This window comes from Nilaparvata lugens, chromosome 1, assembly GCF_014356525.2.
Source record: "Nilaparvata lugens isolate BPH chromosome 1, ASM1435652v1, whole genome shotgun sequence".
In the NCBI taxonomy this organism is placed as follows: Eukaryota; Metazoa; Arthropoda; class Insecta; order Hemiptera; family Delphacidae; genus Nilaparvata; species Nilaparvata lugens.
This window is the reverse complement of record NC_052504.1, coordinates 46595986-46623760: the sequence shown is the minus strand read 5'-3', so window position 1 is coordinate 46623760 and position 27775 is coordinate 46595986. Positions and strand designations below refer to the sequence as shown.

General features: G+C 34.5%; 3 protein-coding genes across 7 annotated transcripts in view; 2 read left to right on the top strand and 1 right to left on the bottom strand.

The window, feature by feature from the left end:
* LOC111059225 (pre-mRNA-splicing factor RBM22) overlaps window positions 1–3280 on the bottom strand; it is a 21411-nt gene extending 18131 nt beyond the window's left edge. Inside the window, exons 1-2 of one of the 2 annotated variants that reach the window (XM_039435240.1) lie at window positions 2909–3164; window positions 1700–1753 (exon numbers count right to left, since the gene is read on the bottom strand). In XM_039435240.1, coding sequence (XP_039291174.1) covers window positions 1700–1753; window positions 2909–2962 — 108 coding nt within the window. In that variant the 5' untranslated portion in view covers window positions 2963–3164. Of the gene's footprint in view, window positions 1–1699; window positions 1754–2908 lie in introns of both variants that reach the window. The other variant, XM_039435242.1, reaches the window with a different exon arrangement.
* LOC111059224 (mediator of RNA polymerase II transcription subunit 7) lies at window positions 3228–15146 on the top strand. Its single transcript, XM_039435255.1, has 3 exons — window positions 3228–4011; window positions 6589–6879; window positions 14662–15146. The coding sequence occupies exons 1-3, from the start codon at window positions 3823–3825 to the stop codon at window positions 14839–14841; spliced, it is 660 nt and encodes a 219-aa protein (XP_039291189.1). The 5' UTR covers window positions 3228–3822; the 3' UTR covers window positions 14842–15146.
* On the top strand, window positions 15147–27691 carry LOC111059222 (armadillo repeat-containing protein 4). 4 transcript variants are annotated; one of them, XM_022346843.2, is made up of 6 exons: window positions 15147–17107; window positions 18033–18209; window positions 18868–18990; window positions 21778–22505; window positions 23033–23449; window positions 24320–24926. In XM_022346843.2, the coding sequence occupies exons 1-6, from the start codon at window positions 17083–17085 to the stop codon at window positions 24797–24799; spliced, it is 1950 nt and encodes a 649-aa protein (XP_022202535.2). In that variant the 5' UTR covers window positions 15147–17082; the 3' UTR covers window positions 24800–24926. The 4 variants fall into 4 exon arrangements, with proteins under 4 accessions (XP_022202535.2, XP_039291156.1, XP_039291141.1 ...); XM_039435222.1 differs by lacking the exons at window positions 15147–17107; window positions 24320–24926 and adding exons at window positions 17303–17668; window positions 25752–27691; XM_039435207.1 differs by lacking the exon at window positions 15147–17107 and adding an exon at window positions 17306–17668.
* The last annotated feature ends 84 nt before the right edge of the window (window positions 27692–27775 follow it).

Here is a 27775-nt window from a genome sequence, read left to right as displayed (position 1 = left end):
CGCCTAGCGGACAGACGAAAGATCAATCCAGTCGGTTATTTGATCCCTCCAGCCAGGCTCAGCCAAGCAGCCGAGACAATAGAACAATGGAGTGGCGGTCTTATTCGCGTTCATCAGCAGTTTTCTTTCTCACGATTATTTTGATTTTTGTGTGTCAATAATAACTCCAGTCACCAGTAAAAAGTTTCCAGAAACGTGGTGTACTACCATATTAATGACTTTTCATGATGATTTTTAATTATTTAAAAACATTGTTGACATTCTGAGCCTTCAGGCTAAACTTGGGGTCGCTGAGAACGAATCTGCAATAAGAATTTCTCTATCACGAAAAATAACGAAAAAAAAAACAGCTGTTAATCTTCCGGCAACCGTTATCAGTCATTCTACAATGCGGCCGAAACACTTCCAAGCCAGACACCCATCTCAAATGACAACAACGCCAAGCTGTGAGAAACCATCCTGCACTGCGGCGCTATAGTGAGGTCCACGTTATAATGACAGTATTTGATCAACTTTGGTTTTGCTATCCTTTGGTACTATCCTTTTCTAGGTTCACAACGAAGCCAATTATGTTTTTGACAGTGTAGAAATATAATTAATTGATGCAGAGAATCGGCATCGCTATTCTCCTATCTTTATCCACTGCCATTATAAAGTGGACCTCACTATAGGTTAAAAGTCGAGGTCTTATAGATTTGGCCATACAACCGTTTGCCAAAGACCCGCAATGCATTTCCTGCATTGGCCCTGTGGATCTTCAATAAACTGCCGGAGGATTCAAAGAGTTTAAACTTACCAGCATTCTCAAGACCAGCATAACTCTAGATTTAAATGTTAGTTTGAGAGAGAGCCATTTATTCCATTTGAGAATATTTTCTAGACGACTTGGTAGGTCTTGTTTAAGGCTGTGCAAAGGCTAAAAATAAACTTTCTACTGGTGATATTTTTCATAGTTTTTTTGATTTGTATATCATGAAGCTATCAAAATGAAAAAGTTTCCTCAGGAAAACATCTTTTCCCGATCATTACTTTTTGAGATATGAGCGCCTAAAGTTCGAATTTTTGGGAAAGAAAATTTCAAATTCGGTAAGAAATAAATCCATGAGATTTAGTGGATAAATTCTTCATGGTATTAATGATTGAATAAAACAAAAAAATGCTGAAAATATCCATTTTTGATAAAGTTATTCAATTTACCAAAAATAACTTTTTCTAGTTACGGTATTTTTAGTAGCCTAAATTGAATAACTTTATCAAAAATTGATATTTTCAAAACATTTTTGTCTTATTAAATCAACAATACCATGAAGAATTTATCTTCTGAATCTCATGGATTTATCTTTTACCGAATTTGAAATGTTCTGTCCCAAAAATTTGAACTTTAGGCGTTCATCATATCTCAAAAAGATTTTTTTTCCATCGGAAAAAAAAATGTTTTTCTGTGAAAACTTTTTTATTTTGATAGCTTGATAATATACAAATCAAAAAACTTTAAAAAATATAACCAGTAGAAATTTAATTTTTAGCCTTTGCACAGCCTTAATTAATCTATGCTGCCATCTTGATAGTTGTATTGTAAAATAATAGATAGTTGTAACTAAAACTCTTGACGCAAACCATCCGGCCTTGGTGGTATTGACAAACCATGCTGGTATTTGTGAGGAAGAAGGTAATTCCGGTAACATATTCAAATACTCACCATGCGAATGTATGGGTTGTCACCGAGACATGTCTGGCAAAGAATTGGGAATTCCTAAAACAAAAAAAAGTTGTTAACTCTCAAAACAGAAATTAAAATAATAGGCCTATTGCGGATCAAAATAAGAAAAGTTATTTCAATTGTAACAAATTATGTAAAAATATAAGGGAATTCAATAATGGAGAAATGCACTAAATGGTTGTCTGTCAATAAATTGTAAACATTTTAATTTTATACTTTTGACGTTTTATAATTATAAGAACATAAATGATCGACTGGATACTTAAAATATAATATATAGTTCATTTTTGGATGAATATCTAACCGAATAAAAATAGAATCCACTAATTGACTGTTCATGTATATAATTAAATTACTCAGTGGGAGTGTAGTATACAAGCTTCTTTCACTGAATTGAAATTGAATATTAATGGAAAGAACCAATTGATTAACTGGTTTGTTTGATACTGAGAAACTATTTCATATTTATAGCCTACTGTACTCCCACAGAGTACGGTATATGGGTAAACCCAGTATATGGGTTTTTGTGTTCAGATTCCAATCTTTGCTTTACCAAACCTTACCTTATTCTCATAAGACCGTTTTAGTTTTTCAATTGTATGAAATTAAAAACTTGAGTTTCAAGAAATTTTAATTAAGTTGAACTCTTGAAAAAATGTCAGAATATAAGAAAATTGTTTAATGACGCTGAAGATTAACATTTATTCTTCCAAATAATTCATTAGTGCAAACATTTTATATTCATTAGAAGATAAACTAATTTATTGATGCTATTATTAATATATAATGCATTAATTTTTATTTATTTATTATTTTACAAAGGCGACTTTCTAGAAGTATTTTAAGCCTAGGTGATGATGATGATGAGATGAATGATATACAATGAAGGTAGAGTTATGAATGAATAAAAATTATAGGTTATGCTATCCACTTGAATAGATTTGAGTCCACTTTTCAGTCCAGAAATAAATATTTTATTCAATATTTATAATAATTCAATATTTTATGTCATTTAGCTTAATAATTACAATGAATTAAGCCCTAAGTTACTAAAAGATATGTTATGCTATAGGCCTATCAAGAATAGACGAATTAAAAAATATCCAATTTGAATGGAATGGATAGTCTTAAAATGAGACGAAGACTAATTTTTAATTAACATATAAATAGAAGTAGGCTAATACTTACAGCATCTTCCCAATTTTGACGATTATAGGTGTTAGCTGTTTTTGAAGTTGCCATTTGAGAAGTTGGTGTGTAATTTGTGTAGATTAATGCAAGTTCAATACAAAAAATAGTCACAAAATCAAAACTAGTAGAACTAAACTTGATAATTTACGATCATCAATCAATGAGTCAAATAAATATCATTTTAATTATGTTAGACAATTAATAATACCCAAACACCCAAATCTAACAATCTAACCTAAACTGAAAATTGACATCCCAAGCACAGAATAGGTATACTCCTATACTGTGTCCCAAGATCGCAAGGTGTCGCAAGTGCAAGAATTCGCTGGAGGAATCTTCTGGCCACTACCATTCCATTACCACACCACCACCAACTTTTGATTTCATAATTTTCACAGTTTTTACATTTTTTCATAATTTTCACAGATTCACAGTTTTTATAATCGCTCCATTATTGTTTGAATATACGCAATTGACAAATAAATGGTTATAGTTAATAATGGTAAATAATTTTCAAGAAATAAGTATTCTTATTAAGGGAATAATTTTGATCAAGCTGCTCCTGCCATAGCCATTTGAATCTGAACCACTTTGCAGTTTACAAATACAAACTAACCTATAAATGACATGAATAATTTGCAATCAGAGTTTGAGTTAATAATAGTTTTAATTTAGTTTTATACGTATCAACAATACTTCAAGTGCTGAAATTATAATATTTTCCGTTACCTCATTCAATTATTTAAAATTTTGTCCTTTGGATACTTTCTAATCTGCTTAATTTTGTTCCTAATGTTATGATGTTTTATCTAGTGCAGTTATATAGTTTGAAATCTTTCAAATAATATTGGTTTATACATGTTTATTGATTATTTTTAAAGCCTTTTAATATAATAAATCTAATTATTGGAATGTCGGCCGAAACAAGTCAAGTCAGCTCCTTACCATTACCCCCAGTTCAATATGTAAGCAACTATACTGATGAAAATATTCGAAGAGGGAGGGCCCCAAGACCTCCACCACCAATACATGATAATTATTCTATGTTTGGAAATCCTTTCAATGCGGATGATACTATTATTCGACCATTGGAAAGTCAGGTTAGTAACTTAGCTTAAAATCTGTTTTTTTTTTGTAATAGACCTACTTCTATTGTAAAAACTGTCCTAAAAATTTGTTTCAGAAGGTCATTGAAATTTTATTATATTACTCTCCACAAAGTAGCTTAACGTTCAAACACATTTTGTCCACTGCAGCATGCTAAGGGACATGCAGCGACTAAGGGCATAATCACATTGAATGCTTGTAATGTTGATGCTCGTCAGGTCAGAGATCATGCAAAATCCAATAAAAATATCTGGAAAGAGCTATAAAAACAAGCTTTGTGACTCGTCATTAGAAGCTTACATTGAACGCAACCAGCTTGCGTGTGAAGTATTTGGTGCATTGAGTGATGCATTTAGCATGCATTGACTAAGGTTATGATCATATGGAATGCTTGTGTGTGCAAGTGCACGTAGATCAGAAATCATGCCTGAGCTAAAAACCAAAATCTTTATATTTCTCTTCTTATTCATGGCCAGATATCTGGATTGACTGTGTCAGAAAGTGGACCTGACTTGGTCCTTGTCGTAGGGTTGACATATAAACTATGTCAATAATAGCCTATAATACGTTTGTAAACTTAGTCAAACATAAAAATATAAAATATATAGAATAGTAAATTTTTCAACTTTATCAAGATGGCCTTGCCTGTAAGCATCACATTACCTAATTATCACTCGAGGTTCAGCTGATGTCTCTAGTGACCTCAAAGTATCCCTCCACTGAATAGAATAGAGACATCTATTAACCAATAGATCTTGATTTTTGTTCTGAAGCTCCTGTCGTCCAAGTTCTTCACACTGTCAGGTAAGGCGTTGTAAATCCTCAGGTCTAGTATTGGAAAACAATCCTTCTTCTTACTTAGCCTGCAGAAAGGGATTTCTATTTTCGCTTTTCCTCTGGTGTTGTAGGAGTGTCTGTCTTCTCTTCTTGTGAGCAAGTGGAAATCATCCCTTGCGTGCAACAGGGAGAGCCAGATATATTGATTGTATACCGTCGATAGTATTCTCGGCTTGATAAAGATGGGTCGGCAGTGGTTCAAGTCGCCCACCGAATCAAGAATCCTTAGAGCTTTCTTCTGCTGGAGCATCACATCTTTACAGCCTGGAGCATGTCCCCATAACTGAAGTTCATAGTTGATATGGCTATGAAACATAACAAAATACACCTCCACCAGACGTTTCCTGGAGATTAATGGCTTCAAACGCCTCAGTAGGTACATCACTCTGGCTAGTTTCAGACAGATATTATCAATGTGGCTACTCCAGCCAAGTTTAGCATCCAGTGTAAAATCCAATTGCTTCACTTCTGTGAGATCGTCAAGCTGCCCCCGAACAAGAGTGCATGTTGTCTCCTAGGTTTTGCTTTCATTAAGCATCAGCTTGTTGCTGGTGAACCATTGCTTCGCCTGCTCAAAAATATCCGCTGCCAACCTCTTGGACAAGTCTGGCGCTCTACCCCTTGCGAAAATTGTGGCATCGTGAGAAAACATGAGGATGTTGCCCATAACTCCGAAGACATTTATCACCAGGAACAGAACAGGATCAATCACTGAACCTTGTGACACTCCGTGACGAACCCGTAGTGGACTTGAGTTTGCTCCAACAAGGGTGAGAACCTGCCTCCTATCAGAAAGGTAGGTTCTGAAGGTGGCAAGGACTGGACCGCGGACTCCATAGGTAGCCAGTTTCTTGAGGAGAATATTGTGTGAAACACACTCAAAAGGCTTGCTCAAGTCCGCCAGAGCAAGAGACACTGAGTCACCCGCCTCAAAAGTGTTGAGGATCTCAGCAACTTGCTGTGATACCGCAGTAACCGTTGACTTTCCCTGCCTGAATCCATGCTGGGCGTTTGTAAATAGGTCTCTTCTTTCAAAGTAGAGAACCAGCTGCATCTTCATGCACACCTCAAAAATCTTTGCCAGAGCAGGAATAATTGAGATGGGCCTGTAGCTACCCATGTCTGATGGATCTCCCTTCTGAAAAGAGCCATTAAAACACGTTGTGACTTGTCTGCAGCTGCTCATACTGAACGCAACCAGCAAGTACACGCGTTTAGTGCGGAGTGTACCAATTGCTCTTTCCAGATTTTGGCTCTCATCATCGCGCTTGGTCATGCACAAAAACCGAGCACTTGAACAATTACGCATCCAATGTGATCATACACTAACATCTGGCTAATTTTTGGATCTTGTGACAATGTTACGAGTCATATTGACAAAGATAATCTAGGTAAAAAATTGATTTTTTAGAGACTTATTTTTATTCAAACTATTGGTTACTTTGAAACAAAACTTTTTTTGTAGTACCGGGCCTTGTATTCTTTCAGGTAATGATGCAGGTAAAAATTTACTTGAAAAGTAAATTATTTACTTGATCAGTGAATTCCAGTTAGCCACACATCTAGTGTAATAGAACTATTATGAATGGGAGTCACTAATATACTTACATCACATTCGTTCTTTGGTGAAAAAATAGTTATTTGTAATTAGTAAAAAATACATTTTAATCACATAAAAACAGGAATTTATTCGATATCTTGGTGTTTTCTCATTCTTCCATCTTATTTTTCAGGGAATCAAAAGATTATATCCCCAACACTTTGATCGACGAAGAGAGCTGCGCAAACTCAACCATTCACTGTTGGTGAATTTTCTCGACCTGCTTGACCTGCTGGTCAAGTGTCCGGAGAGCCCAAGACGTGCTGAAAAAGTTGAAGACCTCAGTTTGTTGTTCATTCACATTCACCACCTGTTGAATGAGTTTCGACCCCACCAAGCACGCGAGACTTTGCGTGTGATGATGGAGCAACAGAAACGTCAACGAATAGAAACGGCTCAGCGATTCCAAAAACACCTCGATAAGGTTATTTTAATTTTTCAATTTCCTTATTGAATATTGTAGTTTTATGTTGAAGATGAAGTTCCCTTTTTTATCGATAAGTGTAAGGCTCAACTCACACTACCTAGACTCAAATCGTAGGACTCCAGTCGAGGATACTCCAGTCTCTCGACCTTACGACTTTTTTGCTCATTGTCACTACTTCAGTTCCATGCTACTCCATTCTCTATCCTTACTTTATAAAAATATAAGATCTAATTCGTCACTACTTAGCATGTAACAAATTTTATAATAATTATTATGGATATATTGTCTTATCTAATTCTTATTATTGTCTTATCTAAAATTATAAAACATCACTTTCATAAAACATAACCTCACTTTCATTAAAAATACATAATGCTACGCAACTCAAGTCGATGCTCGACCAATATGACGGAGTCGACGCTCGACTCAGTCTCACAGTCGCGAGGTCGTGGAGACTAGAGTCGACTGGTCTGAGTGTCACCATTTGGAAACGTCGAGAAGAGACTAGAGTCGCAGTCTCTTCTCGACTTGAGTCGCGTAAGTGTGAGTTGAGCCCAAGTTATATGAATGGAAATGTATAAAGTTCATGGGATATTTATGAAAATTATTCAATTCAGTCATGTTATTTTTCTCTAAAATTAATACTTTTTACCATTGGAATTAAAATCCATTGCAAAAAGAATGTTCTTATACAATAGTAGGTTATATTGAATCGTGCATTAGTATAAAAAATAAATCTAGAAGTGGATGAATACAGTTGAAATTGCATCAAAAACTGCAAATGCATTCAACTAAAATTTGTCCTTTTTGCCTCCACAGCTTCTTTTCTATGCTAATTATTGCCTTCAAGTCATCAATGCTGCTACATTTGGTATTTCTCCAAAAATAATAAATTTTGTGGGATCCATTTTATAAAGTCAGCACCTGATTGATATTAGTTTGCTACCCTAGTCTTTCATTAGACAAAGCAGATAACTCCATCTTTGAAGCTTCGCATGTTGCCAAATCATTTGTATGCTATGAAGAAATATAATGAACTAATAATTAGTTTAAAACTAATTCCATAGTACCCTTTTTGAAAAACTTTTTCATATAAATTACAATAAAAACTAGTTTCGGAATGTTCAATCCATTTTCAAGTCTTTCTTAACAGATCTAGAGATCAGAGTTTATTTTTTCAAACTTGAAAATGAAATGATCATTGTTATTGTATGTTATATGAAAACGTTTTTTTTTCAAAAAAAGGTAATATGAAATTATTTTTCAACTAACAAATCAAGTAGCCCTAATAAAATACGCTATTAGAAAATAATATTCATTTTTTAATTATAGAAATCATAAAAATATAGAATTTTTTGAGGTAGAATTGATCATTATTTAGAAGATTAAACAATTTATATTATATCATAATTTATACTGGGATAGCTTGAATCACGGCTATGCATAGTATTTAATAAAAAATATTTTAAAGTTTTTAATAAAAGGGTACTAAAAGTTTTTGTATTGTTTTTATTTGAATCAAGTAGCACATAAAAACAATAAATATGATTTTATAGTATTTACTGTACAAGACGGTGAAAACTAAAAAGTGACAACAATGCGTTCCTATCATTTCCTCTGACTATAACGTGAATCTCACTATATAGTCATACTCCACTTATTTCTTTCGTCTATTGCTCTTATTCTACTTTACTCTGAAAACTTTGTAAAGTAAGCTGTAAGCAATGATTCTGTAGTACTGGACAGCTTAAATTAATATAAAAAGTTGACCCTCTATACCTGGAGCTTTTCACAGGGAGCCCCAAATACCACAGACTTTTGGTTCCTTTTCCAGTTCTTTGAGATTAACGCCATTGGACAGAAAAATTCACTCACACCTTTTTTTAGATAATAAAATTTTAGAAATAATGAAATGGTTCGGAGCTCTCTATCTTTATTGAGTGTTGAGTTACAGTTTTTAAGAAATGAATCAAATTTTCAGAAACCCGATTTAGCTGGAAATTCCGTTTTCAATCAACTATATCTTCTAACTTCCGCAATTTAAACTTATGATTCAAAATCCCTATGGGCGTTATTTTGTGCTCTACAAACTGAGACCAGGTAGACCGTTCTATCTCAAATAGATTTCCGGGTACACCCGCTAAAAAATTGCCTTGCATTTGACCAGCTGGTTTCTATGTACCATCTACCTGTTGGTGGTAGTATTACTTAAATGGGCATTCAGCGCGGAAAAACGTATATTGTGCAGATCAACTGGTCAATTAAGAGCAATGTTATAATTCGGAAAAAGGGCTGAAACAGGCACTTTGTTCTAGCGTGTTTCGGATGCTATTTTCCAACCGATAATCATGAAAATGGTACCAAATTGTTCAGAAAGATTTGGACATCTGGCGCCGTACCGCCAAATTTTGATATCACTTATCAATTTTTTCCTATTGAACGTCAAACTTTGCCAAATTTTCTCCAAATTTATCTAATTTTAAAGTCATTTTATAGTTGGAAAATTGGAATTTGGCGGTACGGCGCCAGATGTCCAAATCTTTCTGAACAATTTGGTACCATTTTCATGATTATCGGTTGGAAAATAGCGTCCGAAACACGCTAGAACGATGTACCTGCAAAGAACTCTCAATCGAGAAAGCTTCAATTCCCTACTAGCCTTTCGAAAAAGTGTGGTCGAACTCACTAACACAGTCCCAACTGCTATGATTGTGAGTACACACTCACACCGGAGAACCGGAAAACTGGTTTTCGGTTGTCGAAACAATTGATTTTTGTTCAATGAGATATTGCCCGTCTTCTTGTCTGCGCTATTGTGTTTTATGTTATATACTATATTCATATAATATACTCTATTATTCTATATGCTTATACAGTAGTTTGACATCCATATTATTATTTATTCCCATTTCATTTCAATATCACATGAAATCTGTACTATATTCTATTTGTACAGCTATTTTGGAGACATGGTTCATTCTTCTCTCATCGAATTCTTTATTATCCATGTTGGGCCATGCATGGCAATTCAAATTCAACCCAAGAACTTTACATGATACTACCCGGGAAAAATTTAGTTTTGGAGAGATCAAGTTTTACATGTTTTTTTTCTTATACTGTAATTAGAAAACAACCAATCATTCCTAAATTCTCGAGAAAAAGTAAGTTATTGGATAATATGAATGAATAATAGTTCATGCTTCAACGACAATTTCTGCAATAAAAAAATACTTTTAGTATACTGCAAGATTTCCAAGATAAGCCAATTCTCTGTTCACTTTTTTTTCATTTACATTTACTTTCTTTGAAGTGGTAATAGGGTACAAGTATTCAATTGGAAGAAAGGTGAAATGCAAAAACTAATGTACAGTATGACAATGTACATTGTCATTGTCCAGGAGTGGTAACGTTGGGGGGGGGGGGAGATTGCGCAGACTGCATCCTTGTCATTGTATTGAGGGGGGGTTTCCAATAGGGTCAATATTGTAACGACTGACGATCTTCTTGTTTGGAATGTTTTCTGAATCGTGCAGAATCACAAATACTTTGCTTCTGAATAAAATTATGCTTATATGAATCATAACTTTTTTTGGGTTTAGGCGCCTGCGCGGTAGATTCTATTAAATTCATAATTGACCAGAAATGAATTCGATTGTTTATAAAATAGAAAAATAGACAGTTATCAACTGTCCATTGTTCAGTTGTTTACAGGCCGTTGTACATGGTGATCTGCACTTGTTTTGGTGAATCAGGAATTAGGTACTTCTCGTAATATTTGCTACCGTATATTAGCCCAGTTCTGAATCGTGCTAATACAGTCACAAGTACTTTGCTTCTGAATAAAACTATGCTTATGAATCATTGTAGCGTTATAATATTTAGCGTTGTTGTATGATTTGAATTTTTGTGCCCTGTTAATTATTTATTTATTAGATTACCACAAACAATATAATGATCGGGAAAGAAAAAACAGGTTATTGCCCAAAACTTTTTCAATTTCCCAATTCAGTTTCAAATTGTGCAAATATTATACATAGGTTATGTCCATTTCAATTTTCTACACCAAATCACAATCTGAGAGTATAGATTAGAATAAAACAAACAATTATAATTTTGATAGATTAATAGTAAAACTTTTGTAAAAACATAAAAAAAAACGTTAAATTCACAAAATAAAGAATAAAACCACTTAAATTTTGAGCTCGAAAATATAACGTTCACCTTAGCTATATAACAGCTGTTTCATGTTATCATGGATAATAAAAACCAATTTGATTTATTATATTATTGGAATCATTTTTTGTTTGTGATTTTCCCTGATAATATACATAAATACATTGAAATATTTGATCATGTACTCCAAACAATATTATTACTGGAAAAATTAATTCCTATCTAGAATCAAAATTAATATATTTAAATCTCAAGAATGAAGAATCATGATTTTTATTTGTCTATGCATGAACCATTTTATTAATAGCCTTCAGCACTTACTGTATCTATATAATACTGGTCGTCAGGCTCGCTTCGCTCGCCATATCCGTTTAGCCAGACATTTAGTCTGTACCCCGACTGGATCGTCGTAACATATGATAAAAATGCTCAAATGAAAAATGCAGGCGAGCGAAGCGAGCCTGCTGATCTCATTCTTGGACAATCCAGTCGGGGGTCCAGGGGGCGGAGCCCCCTAGCTAGACGGATATGGCGAGCGAAGCGAGCCTGACGGCTAGTAGTAATATTATTTATATTCCCAGGAATAGCACTGATTGAAGTAGCAGTACCCAATCAATTTTTCCGCGATAAATCAGGACCTCCTAAATAGGTATTTAGGAGGTACTGGATAAATTGGTATTTAGGAGGTCCTGGATAAATGCATTTCAATCTTCAACTTGGTGCCAACCTAAAAAAGTCAACTCAACTTAATGCCAATCTGACAAAATTTTTAATTTAGTTACCAGAACAACTCTGTGGGTAGATGACACAAGTTGATAAGTCACATTTTTGAACATATTGAGTTATGCATATGGTTGTGTTCAGAAAAATTAGATCTATAAGATGGTATCTATATAATAAGAGAGAGTAGGGTTGTGTTTGTTCGTTCGTTCGCATCAAAACATGTCAACTTGTGGATTGCATACCGGAAAAACGGGAATGATTTAGATTTCCAAATTTTGCACATAGATTTTAAAAATATTAATCTCGTGCACCTGGAAGCCCAAATTTTAATTTTCCTTTTAGATTTTTCAGAATTAATGTTTAAATTTCATTAATGGTACATTCGATTTTATTAAAAAATCACCAAATCATATGGTCGAAATTAAAAAAGGTACATCTGTTACTGTATTGCTTTCTACCTGAAAAAACATAGTTTTGAAACTTCGTTTTCCTGATGCAATGTTTAGGCCTACACGTAGCATGGATTATTAATTTTTCAGCTAGAACAATTTTTGAGACAAATGCTAAATAAACGTCTACAGTTTCATCAATGCTGTATCGGCAATATGAAAACGCATGCAGGTCTTTCAATGAAGCTGTTGTTATTTAGATAAAGAAATTATATTCTTCCAGTTTTATTTAATTAAAATTTCAAAATTATTCGAGCCCTGATAGAATGACTGACTCACTGCACATAGCCCTATTTTGAATTCTTCTAGATTTCATTACGTCAAGTTTCAAGAAAGACCCTTGCGAAGCACGGGTTACCTGCTAGTAACTAAATATGTTGTATCTCTTTAAATAGCTGAGATATAGGCCTTGCTCAAGCCTGATAGAGCATTTTCTTCCAAACCCCAAGTTGACAAATATTGATAAGTACATATATCTCAACACTCTTCTACCGGTTTGTATTATAATCAAATTATCAAAAGATGGCAAAATTTGATAAGTGTATGTACTGATAGGCTATTATAAAATCTGAAAATCAATAACCTCTATTGAGAACTACATAACCCATACAACTTTGCAAACAGTTCAAGTTTGTTTAACTTGATCAATACTTGTAAATAATATCAATTAATAGTTAAAAAATATATTCAAATTTCTAAATAATCGATTTTTAAGATATTTCCTATACTGTTACATTGTGATTTGAAACATTTGGCAGATGGCAAAACATGATATCTCTGACATCACTAGCAAAAATCCTCAATAGTTAATTTAAATAAATGTTTCGAAGATGTACTCTCTCTAGATTATAGTTCTATATTAACATATGGTATGGACATTTCAATTATAATTTTAAGATATTGGAATAAGAAGAATATACATGCTAAAAGTCGAACTTTAAACCCTAAAAAACCACCCTTAGAGTTAAAATATCGCCAAAAGATTTCTTAGTGCGCCTCTAAAGGGCCAACTGAACATACCTACCAAATTTGAACGTTTTTGGTCCGGTAGATTTTTAGTTCTGCGAGTGAGTGAGTGAGTGAGTAAGTCAGTCAGTGAGTGAGTGCCATTTCGCTTTCATATATATAGATAGTGCACTCATATATTAATGAACTTGTATGTCGATTTAGAAGAATTAGTCAAATGAAGTGTTCTTTGATAACACTGTTGAAGCAATAGAATACAATCTATAGCCAGGCTACTCAAAAGCAGATCAGTCATGTTAGAACAGCCGCAGAATGAGTAGACAATGTAGTGTATAGTAATAATAATAATGGACTTTTCTAGGAAGAGAAGACTGATGTGAGAGTGAGTGCGCGTGTCAATTGTGATAGTGGTGCTACTGAAGTAATGAACTTCTTTCTCTAAAAAGAGAAGACTGATGTGTGAGAGAGCGCATCGATTGAGAGAGAGTAGAGCTATGAAGACCAATGTTTGTGAGCCAGCATGCTTTTTCACTCCGTTCCCCATCTCATCAGTTAAATTTACCTAGTACTACACTTTTTTAACAGCCTTCCTGGACATGCCCCTTAAGATTATAGGACATCAACAAAGTCTCATGATACACCATTCTGAAGGTCTTGAAACAAGCTATAACTTTTATATCAAACATTTTTTCGCAAAACGGAAACGTAAATTTTTATTCGACAAAATATAAAATAAGGTGGTGAAAAGTTTCTTATTTTCTGGCTTTCTATGGGAATAACTTCCTGAACAATAGATATACAATAAAATGACATCAATTGTAGTTCTATTCATCCTGGAAACGATGAAATCAAAGTCAGCTCGTTACTTTGATTTGGTACCGAGATATACTTGTTTTACGAAACCATTGCTATTTCAAACTTCGGGGGAGTCCAAGGGTGCAAGTAAGCGGGGGGAGGATGAGTATTTTGTGATTCCAGGCTATGTACTATGTATACTAACATCCTGCAAAAATTCAGCTTTTTCTTAATTAGTTGCACAAAATCCAGTTTTTTGTCTTTGTTGAATGGGCTAATATTATGGAAATATTGGACAATCACGATCTTTCGATTACGCATGGTTTTCGTAAATCAATCTTTTTTTTGAAATTACCCGATATGAGAAATTCGAAATGTGAAACTCAAGTATTCCAAATTGCCTCAATCAAAGAAAATTTTAATGAAACTCTTACGTCTGCTATTCAGTCATTGATCACTATTCAGACCCTTCCGCCAACTCCAATCTTGTGATTGCAATTAAATTATCCTTTAATGAATCTTAGATCTACATATTTCCCTAACTATTTGTAGTTTAATTAATTTAATTTCTCCTCTGTTGTACTATTTATTTCTGTAGTTGATACGAATCCATATTGAGAATTAATGTAGGTATTTCTATACGTCTATTCTATGAATTGAAACTCTCTTACAGGTTATGGAAATCCTGCAGCAAGCCCTTCATAGTTTACCGGATGCCTCAGACCTGGACTCCAAGTTGATGGTGCCTTGTGAATCGTTCGAGAAAATGGACTCCTCCGATCAGGATGACGCAAACAGTGACGCTTGCAATCCCCTCGACAGATTGATGTGCCAAATCGTCGATGCTTTATAAGTGTAACAGGCCAAAGTGAAATATCCTATTTGAATAAAACAATAACTGACCAAAAGTGAAGAAAACTGCAAACCTTATCATGCTATATTTTCAGTTGAAAAAACTCGATTTGCTAGTGTGTTTTAATCACTAATGAGCTGCTGGACATTGATATGGTCTTCCATGAGTTTTTATATTATATATGAAAGTGAAAGCCATGGTAAAGTACAAAATTGATAAATAGTTGTAAGGCAGTTGGTATGGAACTAATTTTGTTCTCAATTGTAAGAGGAACATGATGAATAAATATAATACATAACTTGGTATTGAATTCTTTGCTTATGTGGTTATCATTCTCCGAACAATGTGGTTATCATCACATAAAAAAGATATCTCATTAAGAAAAAAAAATGAATGCGATGAGTGGATAGCAATTGAGTTGCCCCAAATATTAGAAATCCTCGTATTGTAACACAAGTTATAAAAATAGAGACATTCAATAATTCACAAAATTTATGTCACAAGATGGCTCTTGTCATATCTTCTTCTTCTTCTTCTGGTGCCTATCCGTTACCGAATGTTGGCAATCATTCTGGCAATTATAACTAATTATAACTTTGTTGTCAGCCGCTCTAAAAAGTTCCGGGGTGGACACTGCAAACCATGTTCTCAAGTTCTTTAACCAGGAAATTCGTCTCCTACCAACACCTCTCCTGCAAAGAACTTTACCCTGTAGTTCTCATTTTAACAACTGATATTTAGTTCCATTCCTCATAATGTGTTCCAGATACTCCAATTTTCGTCTCTTGACAGTGTACATTATCTCCACCTTCTTACTGAGTTGTTGAAGAACCCTGTTGTTGGAAACTTTGTCCATCCATGATATTTTCAGAATTCGTCTATAGGTCCACATCTCGAACGCTTCAAGTTTCTTTGTTGTTGTTTCAGTCAGGGTACAAGACTCAACTCCATATAACAAAATGGAAAATAATATATAACAACGGAGGAGTCTAATTTTCAGTTCAAGGGTCAAATTATGCGACTTGAACACTCTTGACATGATTTTGAATGCCGTTCTCGCCTTTTCAATCCGAGCTCTCACCTCCTGAGAATGGTCCCACTGCTCATTCAAAACTACCCAGGCAAATATAAGTCGGCACTCTCTCCACTACCCTACCATCAATAGTAAAATGCACATTCTCAACTTTTTCTTTACTAATTATCATTGTCTTTGTTTTGTTAATGTTGACATCCAGCCCATATTTTTTACTAACTTCAGCTACTTTGTCCATTAGCAGTTGAAGTCCTTGCGGGGTGTCGGCAAAAATTACTGTATCATCAGCATACCTGAAATTGTTGAATCTATCTCCATTCAATAGTACGCCGGCCTCCGAGTATTCCAAGGCTTCTTGGAAAATTGCCTCTGAGTACAAGTTGAATATTAGCGGAGATAATTTACAACCCTGCCGTACTCCTCGGAGAATTTTAACTTCTTCTATTTTCTCATTGTTGACTCTAACAGATGCCGACCGATTCCAATACAGGTTTTTAATTAAACGCAAATCCTTACCATCAATTCCGCTATCCCGCAGGACCTCCATCATTTTATTATGTTGAACTCTGTCAAATGCTTTTTGATAATCGATGAAGCAGGCATATATATAACAGTTCATGTCGCGGCAGCGTTGGAAAAGGACCTGTATAGGGCCTTTTAAGGTAAGCGCATCTCTAGTTCCCAGTCCTTTCATGAAGCCAAACTGTCATATCTACAGTAACTATATAACTGGTTATATCTAGCCTTTAATAGTGTGGTTATAATAAAATATTAATCCAAAAATATATATTTATCCATATGGCTTCTATTGGTGAGGAGACCATGGTGGATGTTCCACCTCACCTTTGTTTGACTTTACCTACTATTAAATAATCTCAAAATTTTGCTAACATTACTATTCTACAAGACTATCCTCATGCTTTCGTTATTCCATGATGTATTCAACAAGTTGTATGGTAAAAGTATAATCTGATTAATTACTGCTGATACGTAGGCTAAATCAGAAATTGCGAATTAAGTCATATGATGTGTGTCAAAGACAAAATTTCTTATCGGGGCTCTGACGCTACCCGGCATAGGTTAAAAAATACTTTTTGTGAAAATTTGTGATGTTTTTAAAATTTTTAAGATTACTACTTCATACCTTTACTTAATTTTAAAATCCAACGTCCAAAAGGAAATACACTACCAGGCTCAAAATTACAATAATGATGGAACAAATACTAAGGGAGAGTAAGTTTTATAAAAATAAGTTTGTTTATAATATTGCTAATCTATTGTTTTTTTTAAATTGATATAAAATGTTGCGTAAAATAACTATTAAAGCTTTTGACGGTCTATGCTCTAAAAGTCCATTCTACATCAACGTGAATTTCTTTGTTTTAATATTATTTGTTTAGAAACGTTCATCATCATAGAAGCTCTAGATGTCTTTCACTCAAGTGGTTAAGTAAACCATTGTTTTACGTGATACTGTGAATTTAACTTCTAAAATAATAATGGGCGTTCTATATGGACACAAGGCCATTGATTCCAAAACTGTGCGTAATGGATAAAGAAAAAGGTATAAGGTCAAATGATACAGAAGATTTTTATCAATACAAAATTTGCTTATTCTTTGCTATCTAAACATCAACTAGAATAGCATTATTAATACCGAACAATACCAAGTACACGGTGTAATATATTCATTTTATAGCTTACTGACACCTTCTTTATCTACAAAGATGAACCTTCCCAAATTTAATTATTCAACTAATTTATTATCAGACCTTTTGAGTTTTAAATACATAGGTAGGTACTTATTTAAATGTTTCATAAAATGATAAATCCATTCGTCAGATTTAGTTTTAGGTCTATTTGTTTTAGAGCACATTTGGTGGAATATCTCAAATTGGCTGCTAGCTAGTACCATAGCTAGAGCTTTTAACCTATTGAACAAAAATGAATTAAATCAAGTTTTTGCGTCGAAAATTACTACCTAGATGATTTAACTTTCGCTTTAACAAGCATGTATCAAGTAAGTAATGATTAAGTTTATGTTTAAAATATTCACACACTTTTTTAAAAAGACTGGTGGAGCGGTCAAAAAGTTCCATATTCTATCTGCTTTAAATACTGAATGAAATTTTCTAAAAAATATTTCTACTATGTTCAGGACGAAAATCGGACGTGGATAATACTGGAGATGAAAAACAACAAATATACTGGCACGTCCGAAAACTTGTAAAAAAAATTAAACCTGCCAATCAAGTTGAGACTCGAAGTCTATTGGAAAAACTTGTAAAATACGATTTTAAAAATGAGAAAGTACGAGATGCCATGAAGGATTCAGGTTTGTTTTGGTACAACGTATTAAAACTTATTGTATTTTAAAACTGTAGTAATTAATCTAAAGATGAGCAACTTTATTTATTAAAATTCGATTTCTCAAAGAAAGTTGTAGCAGGCTACTACTCGATTTGAAATCTTGAATAGCATCTAACAGGACTCTCATCAAATCAAACCTTAATCAAGCCATAGAAATGTTAAATTTCTGTTGAAACTTTGCGATGAGAGTCAAGTCAGAGCTTTAATGAATTTAGATGAGAGTGCTCTATTTCGGACTAGTGTAACCTTATCTAAATTTGACAGAGGAATATCACAAGGTTACCTTATTTTCTCTCCTTAATATTTTGATGATGTACTTATTGTATGAATCACTAAAGAATCAATATTCAAAAACTGTTTTTTAATAAAACAGTAGCAATTAAAGTTATAATAACATTGCTTATTAGTATTAGACCAGAAATTACTAGGTATAGAGGTATAGCCAAAATTGACAGAAATTCTTACCAAAGGCACAAACTTTTCACTCATACTTATGATAGAATAATCAGAAAAATATCAACATGCATGCTCACCAGTATTGCTCCTTTGGCTGCTAGATAATGACTATAAATTAAAGAATACTTTCCAACAAAATAGAAAATTATTCTTATCTTTGTAAACAGGTGGTTATCACTTGTTGGCGAATATATTGAAATGTAACGATTACGACTGCAACAGGGCAACTTTGGATGTGTTGCTGAAAATGACTCAGATTGAAGTTCTTCAAAGACTGGTTATAGAACTAGGTGAGTTTGAATTCATTGATTGTTTCGACTCTTAAATATGTCAAATAAAACTGTTTACGCTTGTAGCATAATAGTTAGGCCGTAGACAATATATGATGCTCATTTGAAATTAAAATATAGATTGGGCGCAACCTCAATAAATAATTGATCCTCTCCCAGCTAGCCCTTAATGCCATATCTAACAAAATTGGAAGACCAATGTTTGCATTATTTTTATTATTCGCATATATTGCATTATTATTCCTGTTTGCATTATTGTAAACTATTAAATCGTAAACGGCTAGTCTCTTCTTACTGAAAATTGCCTATGTATTAATTAATGGGACAAAATTTATTTCACCTTTACTTATTTTTTACTGTCATTTTTGAGCCTCACAGTTTCTAATATTTTCAGGAGCTTCCTGTTATTGCTTTCCTTTTCTTCATCTGACATAATGTGAATATTTGAAACATTGATCGCATTGGTCTTTCCGTGGTGTGTGGAACTTGCCATTAAAGTCTGACAAAAGTTTTTCTATAAAACAAAATTTTCCTAGAGCTACACCATCTGTTTCACATTTAGTTTGTAAAACATGTACGGTAATACATTTTATCGATGTTGAGCTTGAGATCACAAGCAAAATATTCATAACGTGTATCTTTTTGATAGGCACTTTTTGATAGAAGGACACCTGCAAAAGAATCAATGTGCTGTTTGATCCTTATTATTTTTTCAAAATGTAGATAGGATATTGTTTATTATTTTTTTTCGAAGGGACGGATTCAAAGGTTCGAAGAACCCCACACGTCAACCGAAGCTTATTGTGTTCCCAAGTATTATGTTAGTTAGGCAAACCAATACCTATGTCCTTTACAAGAACCAGGAGTTTTTCCCTATACTAGGGATATTGCAATCCTTGTCGCAATCCAGTGTGATATGCTTGGCAGTCTCTTCAGACTGATTAGTCCTCGACACCTACGTGAGTTCCACTCCTGGCCTTCTTTGTAGGTCCTTCCGCTGAGGAAGGGGCGGCCAAGTTGCCTCTAGGGCGCCCGGCCACCCTTGACTAAGCCTCTTGACCCCCATTTGTGCCTGGTTTTTCACCCATCACTGGTCTCTTGGGTTTTTTTCTTTTTGCTCCTGCGAAACTTCGCAGGGTCAAAAGCCTCACATCTCCCAAGACGTTTTGCCTAAATGGCCGCCCTTCTTTGAGCAGTGGTGAGTTTTGGCCACTCCACCCACAAACTCGTGACCTACGTGAGTTCAACTCCTGGCCTTTTTGTAGGTCCTTCCGCTGAGAAGGGGACGCAAAACTGCCTCTAGGGCGCCCGGCCACCCTCGACTCAGCCTCTTGACCCCCCTTTGTGCCTGGAGTTTCGCCCATCTCTGGTCTCTTGGGTTTTTCTTTTTGCCCCTCCGAAACTACCCTGATGGGAAACTCCAGAAGTTGCCTTGAAGTCCATTTTAGTCGCCTCCTACGACAAGCATGAATACTGTGGGTGAATTCTGGTTTTCAACACATTCTTGAGTACCGGTACGATGATCGACTCAAAGCTCCCCCAACCCACGGGGGCTAGATAGGATAATAACCCAACTTGTAAACGATTAGGGTTTTGAAATACCGTAAGCTGTCACTAAATTAGAGTACAAAAAATTACAAAATCCAAAATCACAATTTTTGTATTTATGCTCTTTTGATCTATAGCTGTGATTCAAGAAGGATCTGATCTGATTTAATCGCTGATTCTTGTTAATAATGATCAATTTTGTCCCAAATAATTTATTTTATCCATGAAGAAAATATTTTATCATGATTTCATACATTTTTATAATTATTGAGATAAAACGTTTTGGTAATTCATAATATTTGTACATACAAACAATTTGGCAACGGTGGGGAGTTGAAAAGGTTAGAGCTATGTGCTTTGTTCAACGACAGACAAGGATATCAAGTTAATCAGATGCTGACTTTATAACCTGAATCTTACTATAGTCAGTCATTTCTCCATTGATAATTATTGTGTTTCTATCAAAACTCTTTCTCAAAATGTTTTGATATGTGGTTTTGTCAATTTAAAGTAGCTTTCACAGTATGGTAATTGGTTTCAAATACAGAAAGCCACAATTCATAAAGTTTTAAAAGCAGTTCAATATGTTGATAAAGGTGCAAGAACCATATTTAATTAAATAATTATCAAGTGTTTTTGACATTATTATTAGTTTCACTCAGTTTTCAAGTGTATTGAATGTATGGGTAAAAATGGAACTTCTCATCAACGTCTTATTACGGTAGTTATTACTATTTTTTTCATTTAAATACGCTTGATCAATTTCTAGTCACTTCATTCAATATTGATATCACAACAGCGATAGTATTACCAAACAGTTTAATAGAGATTGAATGGTGTAACAACTGTTACTAGTTTCTAAATTTATCCCAGTATAAATGAGTGGTTTCAACTATTTAAATTAGTTTCATTCAGTGTTTAAAATGTCTTGTAATATTTGTAATAGAAAACCCCATTCAAGAAATAAAGAGGATTTGGACAAATAAGGAGTTTTCTTAACTGAGCATCATATTAATACCTTTCCAATTTTCATTTAATACAATAGTAGGGTATTGTAAAGGATATATTTTTTTATTTCTTTGTATAATACTTTTTTCAAGTCATTTTTTGTAATTTTCTGAGTAGGTATTATTTGAAGTTTATACCTTTGATCAAATAAATTTAAATAAAGTAAATTGTGTCGAGGAGACAATATTAGGATTTTTACCTGCTTGATTTACATCAACATGTTGTTACCAGGAGTGATCCCAAGCCTGATTTCGTACCTGGAGCGTCCGATCGCAGAGCTGCAGGCGACCAGCGCTCTCATTATTTCGCAAATGGCCGAACTGCAGCGAGGTCGAGATGAGTTCCAGCGCAGGCAGGGAATCGAGACACTCATCAAACTGGTCGACGTGCCACTAACATTGGTCACCAGAAGCGAAAACCAACTCAGCGCCGAAGAAAAAGAACAAATCGAAACACTCATCAACTGCATGAAGGCGTTCTACCAGCTATCGTATTGTGATTCAGTCAAAACCCAACTCTTCAATCTAGGCATCACCAAAGTTATCAGAAACTTCCTACAGGCGAAAAACGTGCAACTAGTCGAGTACACAATGGGCTTGCTCCAGAATTGTGCCGTGGACGAATCTTACCAGAAAGCCATAGTTAAGGAGGATATCATCAGGTTTGTTTTGAAAAGACTGAAATCCAAAAATGCCGATGTGAAAGAACTCAGCGCCAGAGCGATTTTCAGGAGCTGCGCTGATGCACAGGCTAGAGAGCTGGTTTTCAAGCACAATGGCATCGACTATCTGGTCGACTTGTTGGATGCACCCGATGAACAAAAGCGACTTCTAGCAGCAATTACAGGAGCCATATGGAAATGTGCAAAGTATGATTTGAAAGTAATGATGAAGAAGAATGTGTTTCCAAAGTTGATTCAACTAATAACAAGGCCTATTCAAGATGAAGAGAATGAAGAGGTAATTTTAATTTACATTAAATTGAATTTGCGTAGAGTTCTCAGTACCGGTAACAAAATAATGTTTTTGTAAGAGAATGAAGATTTAACTTAATATTGTTTCAATTGCATTATAATGTTAGAATAAACTGGCATAGCTGTATGTAGCCTACATTATCAAGGGCCGTTATAATAAATTAGAGCTTTGAATAGTTAACTCTTTGAAAATAATTGGAATATTGAAGAAGCATAATTTTTTCTGAATATGCGTGGGCAAGGGGCGGGTGCGATCGAGGAAAAGAATATCAGAGTTAGGTACTGCACTATTTCAATCGAGAGGAGGTTGATAAAAAAATTGAAAAGTTAATCAATTACAAAAATAGATTTTACAATTGAATTTCTGAATAAGTTTAGTGAGCTGGTGTCATCGGTAAGTTATGACTAAATTTCAGTAATAGAAACAAATAGGCTTAATAAATGATATTATAATATAATCACCACTCATTTATTCAAGTACCGTACACATAATGGTGGCTTGGCTGTTTTCAGATTCGAGTGAATACTGTAGGAGCCCTTGCAGAGCTTTGCCAACTGTCAGAGAACAGAAGAGCGCTCATTCTACGAGGAAGCGAAGAGACTATGAACACACTGAAGAAATCGTTGAAAGTTGTCAATACAGACTTGCTGGTCAACACTTGCGCTGTGATTGGAGAATGTGCACAGGAAAAGGAATGCGTGGACGACATAGTGAGAAACGACTTTGTGAGACTTATTTGGTCAGTTTTGAAAAATCCGTCCATTGAGGTTCAAGCAAAAGCTGCCTGGGCGCTTATACCGTGTATACGGAACTATGATGATGCAGGCGAATTGGTACGAAGCTATGTGGGAGGGTTTGAAGTCATTATTAGAATGCTCGATTCGCCGGATCTCAATGTGTTGGGACACACGTGTGCAGCAATTTCTGAGGTAAATGAAGATTGTCATAGTATTTTCATTCCATTATTGTAATGCTTTTATTACAACATTTCAGTATTCTAAGGTTTACAGATAAATTATTAATAACTTTACTGCCATGAGATCCGAAAGTGGTTCTCAGGTGTAGTCACTAACAGGTCATGAGAAATAATAATTTTCCCTTCCCCCCCGCAAGGCCACAGTGATTTTCTTGTAATTTATTGTTATGTCTAGGTACATACAGCATTATTTTGGCAGCAATGTTACTTTCTCTTTAGTAATCTGTAATAAATTTATCATCAACTTTTAATACCGGTACATGCATTTTATTGCAATAAGTACGGTAAGTTATCTTATTGTTTTTGGAAAAATAAATTCCAAATTTCCTCTTCAAGTATCTTTTTTCTACCGATAAATTACTTTTAAACCTTCAACATTACCAACCTCGAACATTAAACATAAATAACATTATTAAACATAAGATTTCCAACACCAACATTATGAAGTCTGTGAGTCGTTATTCTACGTTTAAAACTTGATGATACTTTTACACCTTGAAATACGGTTCGATATTTAAATGTCGTTCATTTAAAAAAGCTCCAGTTTTCCATGGTGAACTCTATATGTATTTTTGTTTCAATTTTTTATGTTTTGTACGGTATCAAATTTAAATAACATCCAGGCGTGAAAATCAACTTTTTCTTACAATACAATACAGTCTTTCAGACAATATGTACCACATCACTGTATTGTTTTTTCTGGAACAAAATACCAATAATTTGCTGCGGTAGTGCGCTTTTATATGCCCTTTAGTGTAGACAATTTTAAAATAATTTGAAATCATAATGAATCTCTTGATTATTTTTGATGCATAATTTTCAGATAGCCAAAGATAAACAAAACGTGGCAATCCTCACAGAGCTAGGAATGCTTCCAAAACTGTCAGCTATAATATCCAAACATAAAGGATACATCATGATGTACGCCTCTCTAGCGATCATGCAGAGCTGCAAATGGAAGAATAATAGCTACGATATTGGAAGGATGGGCACTATCAATCCACTCATATCACATCTCAAGAAAAGTAAATCTCTAGAAGAAAAAGCAGCCCTAATTAAAGCAATAAGTGCACTTTCCAACGATGATTTCAACTGTATAACAATGCACAAATGTGGTATTGTTCCGATTTTATTGGATGCCAGTAAAATTGATATGAGAGACATGCAGGAAGATATCGCAAAGTGCTTTTCAAATATTAGAAGACTGGCGCTCCTGGTTGATGGCATTAAATATAGAGGAGCAAAATACAATTACAAAAAAATCAAATCGACCCGTTATTCTATGAAACCTGCCTGGTTATAAAAATGTACCGTACCGTATGTCAAGGATATATCGTGGAGGCTTAAATAGAAAAAATAATCAATCTCAATAATTTTAAGACTCCTGCGTATGTATGGTGGAACAGGAAATAAAAGAACTGTGCCTCCAACAGTTGTGTTGTTTCCATTATACATTTACATTAATCACTTACGGAAAACACCTTCCTTGGATAGGCTATACTTCCTTCGGAAATTTTTAAGAATTTGATTTTTTTAATTTGGTGTGGATCAGAACATGCTTGTTCGAAGACGAAATCCAGCTACTTATGTATTGTAATTACAAAATTCACACAAAATGAAATCGCTTCTCATTGATGTGACTTCTAATGTGAGGTTTCTCACCACTGCGTAGTTTATCATGACGTGTTGCAAGTTGCAAGGTTTGATGACAACTATAGCCCCCACATGGGGAAGGGAGATATTGATCCTCGATCCCCAGACCTTGGGCCCTAGGGGGGTTGGATCGAGGCCAGAGATTTCATTCTTATTCTAGAATATTTTACAGCAGATTAAAGAAGCAAATAAAACTAGAAAGACTATTACTGATAACTGATATTTTAACTATTAATTTTAATTACCATACTACTAATATTACTTATCATCTTGCGCAGGTCATGGAACATATACTAGAGAAATGAGGATTCGAGCAAGTATAGCATAGAATTCTCAATCATCTTAATTCTATAGGTTGCTGAATCCTGACTCTATAAAGAGTGAATTCCAATTAAAATTATTCGGAGTACTACACAATTAAGGGTGTGATCACATTGAATGCGTAGATGTGCAAGTACACGCTTGGTTATGCATGACCAAGTTAAATGAATATGTTACATTTTCATCTGTTTCCATTATAATGTAGTGTTGGTAATGCAATGGGTCTTGCAAGACCTGGCAGTACATTGTCATTTGTGATAAAGAATCAATCAATCGTGCAGGTGAGAAACAAAATGTGGAAAGAGCAATAGGAACACTCACACTGAACGCTTGCACTTGCTGGTTGCGTTCGTCCGTGTGAGCAGCTACATGTAAGTCACAACGTGTTTCAACGGAACTTTCCTAATTTTGTTTTTCGGTTCATGCATGATCTGACGTGCATATACGAATTAAAGATAATACTTTTATTTACGTTGATGGTCAGAGGTATTGGATTGAATTTGAGGAAATGTGTCCTGTCTGTGACTTGAATGACTCCACATTATATTACCTCTTTAATTTGTCACGCGTATTATGAGAATGTTGGAGTAAAGTGCATTTCACGTTATGTGAAACAACATACTCATCACTCGGTACGTAGACAAGCTCATGGTTTTATTGTCAAATTCCAATGGGGAAAATGTATTTATCCATACAAGAGCGTGAATGTAGACCAAGAGCATGTAGAATAGAAGAGCATAAGCCAGGAGGGAAGGGAAGCTATTTGTGAGATGGGAGATGGAGCTAGTAATAAGATGGTGTTCCTGCTATCATTATTGTCATATAGTTTATTCATTACTTGGTTAGTGTTTAATTTTTCAAAATATTTTTTGTCATATATACTACATACATAATAATATAATGTATGTAAAATAATTTTATCATTATTAGCCCAGTCAACGAAGTGTTATAGAGGGAAAAGTTTGGAAGACAATTTTTGACCCCGCAGTTCTGTTTAGGGTGGTGAGGAGGTAAACATATCAAAAGTCCCCACCCCTACCAACTGTGCTAAGGGGGTGGGGGTGGTTAAAAGGTACCATTTTCTGGTTTCTCGCTTATAACTCGAAGATTATCCATTTTACAGACATGACTTTTCCATAAGAAATTAAAGCTTACATGATTTCCTACAATATTGATCTCAAAACTTTCTCTATATCTCTTTCACTTTTTGAGATATCCGCTCTACAAGATGTGAAATTTTTGAAAAAACACATTTTCCTTCATTTTTTTGCTACTTTTGCTCTTATAACTTTTTGAATATCGATGGGAAAAATCCATGCTGATCATGAGCTTATAGAGAATCAAATTCTCTTGAATTTGATGTATAATTTCACAAGTTTACGCACATCCCAATGACTGTTGCAGCAGCTTCAGTGTTGAGTGTGAGATCTTCAGTTTTGCATAACCACCACATTGGGTGAAATTTTCAACTCTGCAACAAGTGTCAATTTAGCAGTTCCACACCTTCAATAGACGGGCTAGAGATGCGTATTTCTGCTATGTTTACCTCCCAACTAGTCTCAAATTTCATTGTCTAGTGATCAATTGTTACAAAATTAAAATTTCACCCCCCACATTGAATCTGCTATAACAATAGAAGTAAAACATTGAGTAGTAAAATAATACATCAAATTGAAGAGAAAACGAATCACTACAAATCTACGGTGAACATTCATTTTTACAATGCATTGTTGGAGAGTTGTAGGCCCTGAAACATCAAGAAATAGGATTAAAAGCTGTTATTTTAACAATTTTACACTTTTAAGAGCGTATATCTCGAAAACTGTTGGAGATATCACAAATCATCAAAGAACGAATATTGTAGAGAATTTATCAAGCTTCATTTCTGTATGGCTAGTCATATCGGTTGAACGCCTTTTTCTCAAGATATGAGCGTGTAAGCAAAACATTGAAAAATGCAACTTTAAAACCACTCTCATCCCTTTAGCACAAGGGGTAGGGATGGGGACTTTTGATATGTTCACCCCCCAACTGGTCTCAACAAAGCTGCGAAGTCAAAAATTGTGTTTAAAACAACCTTTCCAAATTCCTCTATCAATATTGGTCTATTTTTGCAAAACTGAAGATCTCACACTCAACACTGAAGCTGCATGAAACAGTCATTGGGATGTGCGTAAACTTGTGAAATTATACATCAAATTGAATAGAATTTGATGCTCTATAAGCTCATGATCAGCATGGATTTTTCCCATCGATATTCAAAAAGTTATAAGAGCGAAAATAGCAAAAAAATGAATGAAAATGT